The sequence below is a fragment of the Zootermopsis nevadensis genome, unplaced genomic scaffold (genome assembly GCF_977971745.1).
Source record: "Zootermopsis nevadensis isolate Lab colony 2312 unplaced genomic scaffold, Znev_1.0 Znev_ptg000058l, whole genome shotgun sequence".
NCBI lineage: Eukaryota > Metazoa > Arthropoda > Insecta > Blattodea > Termopsidae > Zootermopsis > Zootermopsis nevadensis.
In genome coordinates this window covers 540,799-556,887 of record NW_028259189.1, presented here as the reverse complement: position 1 = coordinate 556,887, position 16,089 = coordinate 540,799, and the positions used below count along the sequence as shown (strand labels likewise).

Sequence of the window (16,089 nt, the reverse complement as noted above, 5' to 3'; positions counted from 1 at the left end):
ATATTCGGACCCAAGAGGGATGAAATAGTCAGAGGGTGGAGAAAGATGTATAATGAGGTACCTCATGAGTTGAAGTTACATAATTCGACTTATCAATTAAAGGAGGAAGAGATGGGCAGGGCATGTAGCCTGCATGGGAGAGAAGAGTAATACGCAGGGTTTTGGTGAGCAAACCAGAAGAAAAGAGACCACAAGGAAGAACTAAACTTACAAGGGAATGGTTAGGTTGGTCATGCCGAAACCTCACCTGAAATTTTGCTCATCTACAGAGTCCATCCAGTAATGCTTGTACACAAAATTTCAGCTACTGATGCGTTGTGCAAGGGTGCGAAAAAATTGCTCAAAGTTAGTATGTATATATTTAAAATTGGCGCCACTGCGCATGCGCGTGACAACAGCGCAGCATACACCGGTGCATTACAGAGGAGGGCGTGGGCCAGGCGCTGAGAGGGCATTGAAAGATTAGTCTCCGAGGAGCTAGAAGCTTAACTATTGTTGTTTGCGCGTAGTAGAGGAGGTGATTTAGTGACATTGTGATTACCAGATATTTCACTGCAATGTGGAAGGCTGTCAACGTTTTGCGACTTGCAATGCAGGTCTATGAAGGACGCAATATTACAGCCAAACTGAATATTTGTTTCAAACATTCCATTGATGCTTCACATTTCTGTCACAATTATAGTGCATAATTTTGTACATTATTTTTTGTACGCATTCTGCGAGCGCTGCTTGATTCCTAATGTAAAATATACTGGAGAAATACCCGTCAAAAGTAGCAATAGCAACAATCTTTTGAAATCCATTCCCATTCATTGCACATTACACCCCAGACTCAGTGAAATTTTATAAAGTTAATTCCATTAATTTTTCCTTCCCCGTCACAAAAAGAAAATCCCGTTTCTGTTAACAAAGATTGAACTCAAATGCAAGCGCAGTGCTAGTGGAGTTAAAACTGTATCTGCAATTTCGGAGTTCAGTGGAGGGTTCAAAGAAAGAATAACGAAACACCTTAATTGCATTTCAACGATGGGTTCACGTCTCTTACCCCCTAAACCAGGGGTCGTCAACCTGGTCCCTACCGCCCAGTAGTGGGCGATTCAAGCGTTCATGGTGGGCGGTGGGGTTTTTGTCCGTTGTTACAAATTTTGTTCTTCCTCCATATATCGAATACATTGCTAACAACTTTGCGAGTTTGACTTCTTAGAATATGCTTTTGCAATTTACTTTTGAATTCCATCTCTAAACTTTGAATATAAATAATAATTCACCGGACACTTCTCGAAGTATACTCGTGGACGAGGCAGCAACGAATGAGCTTCGTAGCCAAAGGCATGACGAGGGGTCTTACCACCGGCCATCACTCTGTCTTCGAGCTATACCTTTTTCATGGTGGTGGGCAGTACGTGCGGCACCTGTGGGCGGTAAGGAAATTTTACCATCAACAAAGATACAAAAGTGGGCGGTAGGTATAAAAAGGTTGACGACCCCTGCCCTAAACCATAGGCTAATCCTCCAGACAGAACACATTCATCAGTCAATAATTCAAAATAACAAATTGTGTAACTGAAAAAGTTTCCTCGAAAAGCATCGAAGTTAAGTGCACGAACCTGTCCAACTTACAACAAAAGGGGTGTTCAAGATATAGGGTATTGTGGACATATAAAATTATAGGATATTCGCCGGTTCCAATTAAAAGTGTCCAATATATAGGGTTGTCCAACTTGAGAAGTTCTTCCTTGACATCGAGAACTCTCTCTGAAATTATTCTCATAACTCCGATGGCATCTCTGGTTCCTCTTCCTCTCCTGAATCCAAATTGGTCGTCTCCCATCACTTCCTCTATCTTATTTTCTAGTCTTTTAGTCAGTATTCTAGTCATTATCTTCGCCGCATGTGAGATTAGGCTGATGGTCCTGTAATCGCCGCACTTCTTGGAATTCTTTTTCTTCTGTAATGGAATCATTGTTACTTCCAGAAAGTCCTTGGGCCACTCACCGGAGGTGTATATCTTGTTAGCGAGTCTAGTAAGAACCTGATCAGAGGCCAACAGTTCTTTGTTAGTCAACTATCTACTTCCAACCCCACCCTTGGAAATCTTTTTTTTCTCTTCTGTTTTTGTTGAATAGTTCTGATGTTTTAGTTCTTTACGTCGCTATTCAGAGGCCAACTGTTCTTGATCAGTCAACTTTCTACGTCCAGCAACACCATTGCTAATCTTCGTCTGTTTTTACTTTTTTTTTCTCTCTTCTGTTCTTGTTGTATACGTTTTTCTATGTTTATCAATGTAACTCTCCCTTCGTTTTTCTTTATTTGTTAAATAGGTCTGATGGATTAGTTCTTTACGTCGCTGTTCAGAGGTCACCTGTTCATGGTTAGTCAACTATCTACTTCCAACCCCACCCTTGCAAATCTTTGTCTGTTTTTCTACGTGTGTTGTTAATATGGTCTCGTTTAACAATGTAAGTCTTCTTTCGCTTATCCTTATTTGTTAAATAGATCTGATGTCTTAGTTCTTTACATCGATGTTCAGAGGCCAACTGTTTTTGGTCAGACAACTTTTTACGTCCAACCCCACCCTTGCAAGTCTTCGTTTGTTTTCTTCTGCTCTTCTGTTCTTGTTGAATAAGATTTTATGCGTTTATCAGTGTAGACCTCCCTTCACTTTTCTTTACTTGTTAAGTAGGTCTGATGTTTTAGCTCTTTACGTCGCTGTTTAGAGGCCAACTGTTTTTAGTCAGACAACTTTTTACGTCCAACCCCACCCTTGCAAGTCTTCGTTTGTTTTCTTCTGATCTTCTGTTCTTGTTGAATAAGATTTTATGCGTTTATCAGTGTAGATCTCCCTTCACTTTTCTTTACTTGTTAAGTAGGTCTGATGTTTTAGCTCTTTACGTCGCTGTTCAGAGGCCAACTGTTTTTGGTCAGACAACTTTTTACGTCCAACCCCACCCTTGCAAGTCTTCGTTTGTTTTCTTCTGATCTTCTGTTCTTGTTCAATACGTTTTTCGCTTTTCTTCATTTGTTAAGTATGTCTGATGTTTTAGCTCTTTACGTCGCTGTTTAGAGGCCAACTGTTTTTAGTCAGACAACTTTTTACGTCCAACCCCACCCTTGCAAGTCTTCGTTTGTTTTCTTCTGATCTTCTGTTCTTGTTGAATAAGATTTTCTGCGTTTATCAGTGTAGATCTCCCTTCACTTTTCTTTACTTGTTAAGTAGGTCTGATGTTTTAGCTCTTTACGTCGCTGTTCAGAGGCCAACTGTTTTTAGTCAGACAACTTTTTACGTCCAACCCCACCCTTGCAAGTCTTCGTTTGTTTTCTTCTGCTCTTCTGTTCTTTTTCAATAAGTTTTTCGCTTTTCTTCATTTGTTAAGTAGGTCTGATGTTTTAGTTCTTTACATCGATGTTCAGAGGCTAACTGTTTTTGGTCAGATAGCTTTCTAAGTCCAATCCCACCCTTTCAAGTCTTTGTTTGTTTTCTTCTGCTCTTCTGTTCTTGTTTAATACGTTTTTCTACGTTTATCAATGTAAATCTTCCTTCGCTTTTCTTTATTTGTTAAATATATCTGATGTTTTAGTTCTTTACGTCGCTGATCAGAGGCCAACAGTTCTTGGTTAGTCAACTATCTACTTCCAACCCCACCCTTGCAAATCTTCGTCTGTTTCTCTACATGTGTCGTTAATATGGTGTCGTTTATCAATGTAAGTCTTCTTTCGCTCTTCTTTATTTCTTAAATACGTCTGATATTTCAGTTTCTTACGTCGCTGTTCAGAGGCCAATTGTTCTAGGTCAGTCAACCTTTTACGTCCAGCCCCACCCTTGCAAATCTTCGTCTCAAAATCGATCATAAAGTCAGTTTTTATAATAGTTTTCATAATCGTAATGAGTATCAGTTTACCTTGTTGGAGTTGGTACTTCAAATACTTGATAACTTCTTCTTTCACTTTCCTGATGTTTTAGGCCAACTGTCAGTCAATATTCAAGAATGCGGTCTGCTGCTTCTGGAGCAGTGATAATGCGACTGACTTGATATTATTTAATTTCCTTGTTGTGAATCGTTATTTGTTTACTCGGCATTGTTGTGTCGACATCAACAATGCCAACAGATATTTGTTTACACGGCATTGTTGTGTCCACAACAATGCGGTGTAAACAGATATCTGTTGACATTGTTGATGACGTCATTTTTTGATGACAAATTGGTTGACGACAACGGGGAATTAGAAATTTTTATAGTAGATAGATTAATTATTGACTTCTTCCATTTATGATGGAATGTAACCAAATTATAACTTGAACTAATTCAATTTGTATTTCTTTAACTACAAAAAATGTGTTCATATAAAACACGAACACCTGCAACAATCTCGGCTGACATGCCATAAGGTTCATTTCTCATTTCTTATGCACGCCTGAATGAACCGTATTGCACTCCATTCCTTTACTCATTGTTGCGTCATAGGTTACGTCAGCATTGTTGTACTCGAATAAACAGCAGGCGACAATCGACTTTTGTCAGTCTGGAACCAATTTTGCTGTGAACCGGTTGTAGGAGATACTTTTGTGTTGACGTATTTAGTGAAAACTTTCGGAATAACTCAAGTACTTTTCTTGTGCAAATTTCGCTCTGTTCATTCTATCTTGACGGAGGACTTCGACGAAGAAAGTAATCAACACCGAAACGTCCGTAGACATGTCGACCTTCAGTACGCAGGCAGAACACCAGGCTGGCTCTGGGACGAAAAGGAAATTACTCGAAGAAATTAATTCAACGCGCGCGAAGAACTCGAAGAACGAAGATTGTGTGGGCACAGAAAACTGTGGCCTTCCGACCACAATCGAAGTTTTGACTTCAAATGGACAAACTGTTCCTTTAGCCACTGCCGATTTGCATTGGGCGACAACGCAGGAAATTGACTTGAACGAGGCTTGTACTCTCGGAAATAAAAATGGAGGAGTTGAAATTTCTCTTTTGGATGTGGACAGTATTTTAAAGCAGCTTTCTGGTAGTTGCACGGATTCCAATGCAGACTTTTCTGAATCCATTTCACAAACGGAGCATCCAGTGTCAGAATTCCAAGACAAAAATGACCCCGGCGACTTCGGTGAAGATGATCTTTCGGGGCTTATGAATTTTTTAACCGACGCGTCGTCTAACGCCGCTGAAGTCGAGGACGGCCACAAAAGCGGAGGAGGAAAAGAGGAAGAAATCGCGTTCTCTGGTATGTGGACTGCCCTTTGTTCCTTGCGTTCTGTATCAGATTTTCCTAAAGAACAGAGTCTCCTTTGTGCAAATGAGATTTTCCCACATTTCCCGGTTTTACGTGGGCCTAATAATTACCGCCTTCCAATTACTCCCCGTGAGGTCCAGCTCATAACTTTATTACATCTTTCTGCAAAGACAAACACCATTAATATTAGTTATTAATAATATATAACGGAAGAGATCCAACACGTGTTTATGTATGAAATAAATTATTTTATTCTTATCGTAAAATACTAAGGCTTTCGTCTGACAAATTTTTTTTCGAAAGTAAAGCGAACAAACGTTACTTCGTAGAGGGTTGGTATTCCTTCCACGTACTCCGGAGGTTCGGTGTTCGAATCTCGACCGGGTATTTGTATGAAAATTCTTCGCTGTTTCTTTCAGTTTTCCGTAAAGATCTCTCCTTCGTCTGATTACCGTAACTTGTTCCCTTCTGCTGGTACACAGGCATGCATGGTTGGTGTTTTTATTTATCTGTTGCTTATTTAACGACGCTGTCAGTAGCTCAGAACAGTGATGCGCAACCTGTGTGCCGCGAAATTTCCACCTCATTTTATAATTGTAAGAATTTATTGCCAGTCTGTGTACTTTTCTGCGATCTACATTATACAATATATTTAAGTTTAGTTAATACATTTTGGATCAAACAGTAGGAAATATTATATCCGAATTTATTTGAACTAATGAATATAATTAAAATAAATGGCGTAATAATAAGTAGGTATAATTATAAACATCGCTTTATAAGAAGTTGTCGTGGCCAATCGATGCCATAAACTGTGTCCCCCCCCCCCCGTGATATGCAAAATGGGTTTGGTTGCCACGATATTTAGTGTGCCGCGAGTGTAGAAAGCTTGCGTAACACTGCTCTAAACAAAATGGCAGAAGTACTCAAAGAATATTTAATTAAGATGGTTTCGTTTATGCAAGGAATGTGACTTGTACGTGTATGAAATATGTTGCAAATCTCGTAGACATCAGTAGAAATGGTCATTGCAGGTGCACTGACATGGAAACTTATTGAAATTAATGAATTTTCATATCTGTCCTTACAAACATCTTTATGAGCGTATATGTGAATAAATTATTTTTTTCTGAAATATTCAAAATCGCCACCTTCGACCTTGACACAACTTTATGACTTGGGATGAGCTACAATTACACTGAAGACTGTTTCTAATCATATATACATAATATCCAAAATATATTTGGGGCTCTCACCTCCTTAATGTGGCCTCAAAATAAAGTAAGTTGAGATTGCTTTGGCATAATAAATTACCGATTATGACGTACATACGACTCTGACAGAAAAGCTGATGCATCTAATGCTGTTCCGCGGTGTCAGACATTTTTATTCGTAGTGAAATTTGAAACACAAAACTGTTTGTCTGTCACTCAAAATTCGTATTTTCTCTGTTACAATGATGTTACTGGAACCTCGCCCCTTCAATGCACACCCATTTTCAGAAACGTCGACACAGCGTTTTTATTACTCAAGCTTCGTATGTCTGTAACTCTTGAGGTACATTGGAGACAGCCATGTTTCTTTATACCGTTGGCCATATTCTGATCCTTATAATTTGAAAACTATGTTATAAATGGATTCTATTATTTTTTCAGGTAATAATAACAGCCTCATCGACCAACCTGATCTGAAATTAGCAGTTCGGCCGAAGAGACGCCGTCAACTTAAGGGCGGAGAGAAAAATTGCAAACATCCTGTTGCGAAAATACGACGACCGCCGATCGCCTTCATGCTCTTCTCGAATGAATGGAGGAAGAAGATGGCGATCAAACATCAAGGAGAGAGCAACAGACAGATCAGCGTGAGGTAAGTTGCAATACAAAGTGTACTTCAGGACAATTAATTGTTAACAATTTAATGTGCACGACAAATTGTCTTCAAAGGCATTCGAGTTCAGCGGACATGCAAGACCATTGTACGCAAGTTAACGATTACAAACATGGCGCCGGTGCGAACCTGTAAAATTACGTGTAAGATTTCCCGTGTTCAGAACGCGCACTTAGAAATTTGTTCCTCTCAAAGACAGGAAAAGGCAAACAACATATTTCGTGGTGACGCTGATGATTGTGGTTATTATAAACTATGAGCCCTAATAATTGAAAAAAAAAAGGTTGACTCTTGTAAAATTCAGCACATTAAGTTAAAGGCTAGTTTGATTTTCATTTCTGGATTATAAATCTAAATTTACTTCATTATAAACTGAACGCATGATATGTAGGACAGAAGTCTAGCCCACGGTAGAGAAGTAGAATTTATGAGTCGGCCCGGAACTATTCTTTCACTGTAAAATTGAAAAGGCTCCAAAATTGGCAGAGAATGCATGAGGTGAATTCGTAATTGGATATCTCATTTCCATTTGCTGAAAATGTTCTGATCGTCGAGAACAGGTGAAAAATTTCGTGCGCTCTCGTACGGCACTGTCTTTGCCTTTACCCAGCTGCAACCCTTGGACGTTCGTCCTCCGGTTCGTCATACAACCTTACAAGTTTTGCTTCTTCTGTTTGCAGACTTGGCTTAATGTGGAAGGCAATGGAAGGAGTGCAGAAGATCGAGTATTTTACCCTCGCCCGTCAGGCGGACGCCGAGCACAAGAAGAAATATCCCGGTAGGTAATTAATTCTCTTTTAATGCCAACAAGCAGCAGAAAGATTCCAAAAAATGCACCCGAGAATTCTGAGAAACATCAGCGATTTTGATTTATTTGGGATTGACTGCTAGCGATTTTAATAAGAGAACTTTTGAAGAGTATTTATTTTCTCCAAAACCTTTTCATCTACTTACGAGTCAATGCAGCAGATATTATAATATTAAAATGGGAGGAACTTAAACATTTAATTTTGCAATTAGACACGATCAAAGACATTGTATTGTTCCTGTCTTTCGGTAATAAAAGACGCCAAATCACGCGATCAGAAACAACCGTTTACGGAATGCTGTGACCTGAATGTCAGTCTTTCCGTTTTCAGATTATGTCTACAACCCAAAAGAGGTCCGCAGACAAAAGCGCCTTCGAGAGCAGGCCCGTGGTAAAAAATTGAGACGCCTCACGACGGCGCAGACCAGCAGCGCCCGTCCGATGCCTGCCGAAGAACATCAAAGAGAAGGAAGATTCCGAGGCACACAAGTTGTCGCTTTGTCAGAGGTAAGTCGTCGTCATACTCTCTGGACAAAGTCACTTGCCTGCCATCTGTCGCTTGCACATGGAAAACAAACAAGTGTGGAAAGTCAGTGGCGAAAGATGACTAGAGTAAACTCTCGATTATTGGCGTTGGTCGTGAAGTTTATCTTCCTCTGTTCGTAAGAACGCATTGCAGTTGAACTTATTTAGCGGATTTCACTATTTAAATCACTAAAACTCTACTCTAAGTTTAAAAGATTAATTTATCTGCCCTCGTATTTCTTTAAAAATAAACTGGCTGTTGAAAGCAAAGATATTTTACAAATAGTTTATATTTATAAGGACATTAAATATTCACACTTGTCCATTTTTCTTGACCTACGAGAATTACGTCATTTCCTACTTGAGCACAGAAATCTCCTATAATTAAACGTTTATTCCTGTTAGCCATTTCTGTTGGGTTTACATCAAAATCCTCTGTCACATTTCAATCAGATCCCGTTTGGAAAGCGTGCATCTGCTTAATATCCACCAGTTAATTTCCATCGTACTATTATATCGCACGTCGTATCAATACTATAAGAAGTTTGTTTCATTGCTTGCAGCCCACTAATCCAACATTTTCTGAATTTGAGGGACAAAACCAAATCGGGGAAAATTCACCGCCTTCTAAGACCCAGTCGAGCACAGCAGAAATTACGGGCTCACTGAATTTCTTTTGTGACGTCACCAGAGGTGCAGAAGACGCAAATGTTCCTATTCCAGCTTTTGAGCAAGATTTTGGTTCGGCAGAATTTGGCCCTAATTGTCAACAAGTATTTCTGGACGCCACTGAAGAAGCCGACATTCAGCAGTTTATTAACAATGAGGTTAGTGTCAACTCTCCTTTGGATTACAACAATTACGTGGGCCCAACGCCGATTCGTGAAAACATTTGAACTATTTCCAGCCTTCCATCCGACTCGTACGTTTCATGCGGTTCAAAATCGCATGACATAAAAGTTACAACACCAGGTCAGGTTATGACACGTAGATGAAACAGAGGATCAAACAGAGGTCACCCCAAAAACTGCTGAATCAGGTCCACGTAAATAGAATAAGTCCAGTGTCTTTCACCTTGAGTTTCGTCACAAATTCCTTCAAAACCTGCATCCTTTGAGATCGCCTACCACGAGATATTCGCTGCATGTGTTTCCATACTTTTTACCCATAATTCTAGTTCCTAGTCTGATCCAAATGTTTATTTCTTTTCCAGATTCCAGAAATGGACGATATTCAGTTTACATTGTTCATCGAAGAAATCATGAGAATACCATTTTAGAACAGTTGAGTGCTTAAATAGTTAAATAGTTTTTAGAAAATTAGTAATGTTTTTGTTAAATAGTTAAAATATTAATTTTTTTAAATAGTTTCTAATTAAATATGATTAATATATTTAAGAATATTAAATAAAAAACATATTCACAAACATTCCTGTTGTTAATTTGGCAAAGTAATATTTGAATGAACTTGTCGCCCTCAGTGCACTAGTGGTTAATGTGGTCGCCACTGGACCCAAGGTACGTGGGTTCAAACCCGGCCGTGGTCGATGGATTTTTAAGGGGTGATAAAAATCCATAGCACAAGTTCCTTCGGAGGGGAAGTAAAGCCGGCGGTCCTATGCCGTAGATTTACGGCACGAAAAAGCATGAACGAGATGTTTCGTAAGCAAAATTCGCCGGCCATTTATCACACAATAAAAGGAGAGAGTAGAAATTGTGCGGAGACAGTGGGCTGGTCACTCACTACTGACAAATGCACACTTCGAAAAGACCAGGAAGAGAGAATATTTTAACTTGGTATCGCAATACACGAGTATGTGCGCTGAAACATTTTTTATTTCAATTCAATTCATTTATTAAAGTGCTTGACAACAGCCAAAAAGGCCAATAACAGCCAAGCACTACAACAATACAGACATTACAATACAAAAGCAAACAAACAAAGAACTGAAAACATAACTGTACAATATTGATTTATTGCAAAATAACTCATAAGTAAAAAACTAAATATTATAGATAAATAAAATAATAATTATACTAGAAACAGTTTAATATTGGACAAAAACACACACAATAAAATGTCATACTAGGTAAACAATAAAAAACCATGATTATTGTTTAAAAAGCTGACTGACCTCAGTAAGCAAAACGCAATCTTTGTTAAAGATGTCGATGCTCCTACAGACTGCATTGGCACCAGAAACACATCTGGCAGAGGGACTGGCCTTGAAATTATGTTGTACAGTAAAGGTAGAATAGTCTCTGATAGACCTAGTAGGTATGCAGAGACTAACTGTATCAACAACAGATGAGCAACTAATTTTGCCTTTCAAAATATTCACGAGGAAAAGAGCATCCAAAAGCCTCCTCCTTAAATGTAACGATAAGAAATTTAATCTAACTAATATATCGTCATAATTATAGGCACAAACGCCATTAAAGAATCTCGCGTAACATAGAGCTACAAATTTCCTTTGAATCCTTTCCAATTTAAAGGAATCAGTATTAGTAATAGAGTTCCAAACAACAGAAGCATACTCAATTTTGGAACGGACTAAGGTACTGTACAAGACCAAAAGGCTATCAACAGTGGAGAAGGAAGAAGTAATGTACCGAATCAAACCTAGCATTTTCAAGCTCTGTGAGAATATATAGTTGATATGCTGGTGAAAATAGAGCTTACAGTCCAGTAGAACACCGAGATCTTTAACACAATGGGAGCGTGCCACCAGGTTGTTACACAATTTGTAATTAAAATAAATACTGTTTGTCTTCCGGGTGAATGATATAACAGTCGTTTTACTTAAATTAAGTTGCATCCCATTCACAAGACACCAATTTTGCACTGAATGGATGTCGTCCTGCAACAGTTTGCAGTCATCAACATCGCTGATACTCCGATACATCTTTAAGTCATCAGCAAATAAAAGGCACTGTGAATTATGTATGGAGCCGCAGATGTCATTAATGAATATATTAAAAAGTAAGGGGCCTACGGTGGAACCCTGAGGCACTCCAACATTCTCAAGATAACAAATGATCGCTGCTACTTACGCTACAAGACTGAAACTTCGGCCTCTAAATAGGAGATCCAAAACAACCCAGAAGGCTAAAAATTTAATCACTTTTTGGTTATGTTCAACATGCTTAATTTGACCCACAGTTTAACAACGCACTCCTCTGCGTTTGTCTTATTACCAGTCATCTTTCGTTCTATGTAGGATTTGAGGTTGTGATGATGCAAGCAATTTTTACAAGTATGAAAACCTAGCTCAGTGTTCTGCTAACTTCTGACTGGAGTCGGATTGCGTGTGTATAAATATAAAAAAATTAGTCCTATTTAATAACCGAAATAAAACAATAATTATCTGACTTGCCACTATGAAACACCAAGATCTAAAATCACAACACTAATAAATATTTCACTTACGCTTACAGTATCATCATGTTACTACAGACTAATTATTCCGTGCGAACATCAAAGACACAAGTTGTTTGAATACGCAAAATCAAATTAACACGCACTGTCACTGCATAATTCACCTCATTTAAAAGGCTCGTACAATGTTAGATAGAGGTCTCTTTAACGTGTTTTATTCAGGGCACTCCCAGTATCGAGAACATATACTCATAGCTGAGTAGGTAACACATACAAAGCAGGTTAACTTTGTTAATTGAAGTATCATTACGCAACTCTCTAACACATAAACGGAACAGACCTAGTGACACCTACAAACACAATCTGCTTTAAAAATAAAGAATTCAGAGTTCTGCAGTGTAAACAGCGATTATTTACTTCAAAAATATTAACCCTTGTAATGGCTGAGTTGTCTTCTTTGATTTGCCAATAAATGTTAAAATATTATTTAGGCGACTTTAAGCTATAAAAGGTGAATATCTTCTTGATGCTGATGTGGCTACAAAACACTTGCACGAGAAAAATGCAAATAAAACATTAAAAAATTGTGAATATAAGAAATGTACAAGAAAAAGAAAGGTCTTTACCATTCTTTGAAATATAAAAATGGTTGACCTCAACACGAACTGAAGAAGAGGTGAATTGTGCCAAAATCACTCACAAACTGCAATTTTCATAAACACAAATCCAAATGATTAACTGTCCTCTGGAAGAAAGCTTCTAGGTCGATGACTTGTTCACCGAGGAAAATTTTTTCGAACGATAAAATTGTATTCTGTCCCTCAGAAGAGCCTGACTTGCTCGTAGAGCTATTCCAAAAGAGCGACGGCTATGATAAGGTGCTTTTAGCATAAGGCCTTTAGGAACAATGTCATGAGATTTGCACTTCATAAGAAAAGTAAGATGATTAAGAGTCTTAGCCAGTTGTATTTTTACGTGTTTAAACTTCCTGAATTTAAAAAGTACATCAGGTCCATACCTGTTACGTATATCAAATCTAAAAGGTCTTGACGATGGTGATGAGTCATTACGTGAATATATACCAACATCGTAATGCCAAATATTCAAATCATTACATCAAAATGGAGTACCACAACTGAGAACAAAATGTCTTGGAAATAAATAATAGTGTTACAAAGGTTCAGTGTAGAATTCGTCTCTTTGCCCCTTCAGCAATTATAACACCAGGACAGTTGTAAGATGGGGTTGTTAATATCATTGATATTTTTGTGAATGGGGGACACTATGCCTCTATTAGGCCCGGAAAAATCAAACAAGTCAGTGCACTTAAAAAGAAAGTGAACACATAGAGAGTAATGTTAAAGAACCACGTGTTCTCAACGTCACCACTTGGAGATGGGTTGTCAGTTTTACTCTCTGGCTTTCTCCTCTGAGGAAAAAACTCATTACACCATGAATGGAAAGGTAGATAAGATGACGACGAAAAATTAATGCCCTGGCTGGCAAGCCCATAGCTAGTCACTTTGCAGACTGAGTTATTTTGAGTCTGAAAACATGTTGATAAACAAGTTACTGAATTTAGGAATAACATATGGCAGCGAATTTCAAAATTTATAAGTTCAAAGTCCAATAAGAGAAAATATTTACATTCCTCAATTCGAAGTGTCCCTGTGTGTGCACACGCGCAAGTTAACACTTTTGTTCTTTTTGCAACAAAAGGTTCAATCACGTAATGATTTTTTTAAATGTTAACGATTATATTATGAATAGGTTGAGTCCTACTAATGTTGGTAGCGTGGCGCGGAATGGAGCAGGGCAAGTTCCCAAGGACGCTGTGGTCAGCTGATATGGCATTTCTTCCAGTGAAGCTACAGCTAGTTCCCTAAGACTATACACCATTTATTTCTAACCCTAAGTACTACAGAAATTTTACATTTCTGTTACACATTACCTTCCTAATTGAGGTTAGTTCACTTTATCTCAACCACACTCTGGTTAGGTAAATTTTGAATATTTAATAATCTACCCGTACTATACTCGGAGTCCTCGCCTCAGCGCTTACCTGTTATCAGTAGCCCGATCAGCTGTCCCTTGCCCGTGGCTTCGGTGACCTCCTTCTATCTTCAAAGTTCCGGCCGTTCTGACCGCGATCTGTCTCCCACTTCAACTTTCCCATACTTCTGCTGACTGCCTAATGGCTACGTTTCCTTTCTCATCCCCTGAGAGTAAGGTGAGCTAGCCTTGCTGCTTTACTCGATGCCAGGAAATGACATCATCACTTTCCTACATTCAAATCTCTACTATACTTAATTCTATGTAACTTCAAATCTCTACATTCCTAATTCACAATATATTAACTAAAATTAATTCACTACAATTTCCCCATTTTTAAAATGGAAAGTGTCCTCATTCCTTGACATAATTAAATTCTCTACAATTTTACTACATTTTTTTCCGTTATTTACAACAGAATAAATCTCAATTACACAGTTCATTTTTATGATACTCTTTCTTTCTTCACAAAAGTTTTGTGTTCCCTGCCATATTTTCTGAATTCACATACACGCTTTATACGTAAATTGTAATTTCTTTCTTATACATCCAGTTCTTCTGATTACTGGTATCCGTGCTGGCCTCCTGTTTCAATAGCTGGCTTCTAACTTGTAGCTTCTCTCTTAGCGGTTCATATCCGGCGTCTGCGTAGGTACCAGTTCATTTGTCGTGCAGTGTGTGTTGAAGTGTTAAATTTTTTAAAAATGTTTGATTTTTCATCTTCGTAGCTTCCCGTTTTCGACAAATTCAGGTATTTTCCGTTGTTTTGTTGTGAGATATTACGCAAGACTCTGAGATCCGTTGGTAACAAAAGCTTTACCTCTTGTTTCGATCTGAATATCTTCGGTACTTTTTGCCATTGAAAATATTTCGGCAGAAGGATTCTCGGAACTTGGATGAGGGACATTTGTTTGGATAGGATTTTTACATTTATTACGGTTCGTCCTGCGTGATAATCATATGTATAATTTAGGTTTTCCGTAACAAATTATTACGGTGGAAAGGATAATGAAAATTGAAGGGATTGCTATGTACCAGGCTGTATGACGGATGTTCTGTTCTCGTATGCGATCTTCATGTGAATGAATCATCATGTTGATGTCCCGATGAAGGCGATTTTCAGCCTCGGATGCTAAATGATCTAACTGAGTGACATCTGTGTTGGTGCTGTGATGCAGTGTCTGGACTTCCTCTGAGGTCAATGGATCGATGTGCTGCAGTACTATGTTGGTGTGATGAGGAACTGCCATGCTGGTGTGGCTTTGTTGTGCAGGATAGAGATGAAACTCGCGTCCAAATATATGGCAAACAGAGGAAATGTGCAACGCTCCATTTCCTCGTAATATTAGGCTGCTTGTTTCCCACGTGTTGTTTTCCAAACACTTGAAGTTCACTTGTTCTGGATCACCTAGGCTGTATATCCAATCTCGCTGATTTCTGATTAGGGCGGGGGAGAAGTGTGAAGACATTTCTCGACGTCGACATAGAACTCTGGCTTCGTCTTTCTGAAAGAACATGCTGGATTCACAAGTTAAAATCGTGGTACTGAGTACTGCTGAATTTGCGGGGCATATAGCGAAATTATTCCCGCAACACTGTGCAAGATCGGCTTCCGTCCAGCGTAGGAAGCGCTGTTTAGAATCGTCCAAAATTAAGTATGGGTATTCTGCGATCAATTGTACATATTTATTTAATTCCGCGATTTTAAATGGTAAAGTGATTAGCCTGTACAATGCGTAGTCCCTATCAAAAGTCTTTAAAGGAACAGAAATAATTAGCCTCAAGTTATGGTGACTAGCTACAACTGCTACTTTTTAATATTCGTAATAAAGGTACGTATTATTCTTATGTGACCCTGCAAACAAGCTGTATCCGTCTGGAAGAAAAAATGTTACATTTTTCAAAATTCTCATTAATACTTCAGGTGGGATCACATTTAAAGATAATTTTTCATAAAAGGAACTTTCCACTCCATCCAAAATTTCACGAATTTTCATTTGTAATTGTAAAATTTCAAATTCCAGCTGGCGTATATACGTATACACACTGGTTTGTTTATGAAAAGTGGAACTTAGCCAATGGATAGTAACATCTGTCTTATCCTTCCACTTCTGCCAGTCTAACATCACTGCTTTCACTTTTCCCGACAATAATTCTACGGCTTTAGTGCATCTAAAGTTTTCAGATAAGTCAGCTGATTGTTTACT

General features: G+C 38.5%; 1 protein-coding gene across 2 annotated transcripts; it reads left to right on the top strand.

Moving 5' to 3' along the window:
- The first annotated feature begins 4,530 nt into the window (after nucleotides 1-4,530).
- On the top strand, nucleotides 4,531-9,778 carry LOC147871347 (uncharacterized). Of its 2 annotated transcripts, none has more exons than XM_087339911.1 (6): nucleotides 4,531-5,223; nucleotides 6,888-7,098; nucleotides 7,800-7,897; nucleotides 8,259-8,434; nucleotides 9,046-9,279; nucleotides 9,666-9,778. In XM_087339911.1, the coding sequence occupies exons 1-6, from the start codon at nucleotides 4,695-4,697 to the stop codon at nucleotides 9,729-9,731; spliced, it is 1,314 nt and encodes a 437-aa protein (XP_087196037.1). In that variant the 5' UTR covers nucleotides 4,531-4,694; the 3' UTR covers nucleotides 9,732-9,778. The 2 variants fall into 2 exon arrangements, with proteins under 2 accessions (XP_087196037.1, XP_087196036.1); XM_087339910.1 differs by having other exon boundaries at nucleotides 9,016-9,279.
- Nucleotides 9,779-16,089: the final 6,311 nt, after the last annotated feature.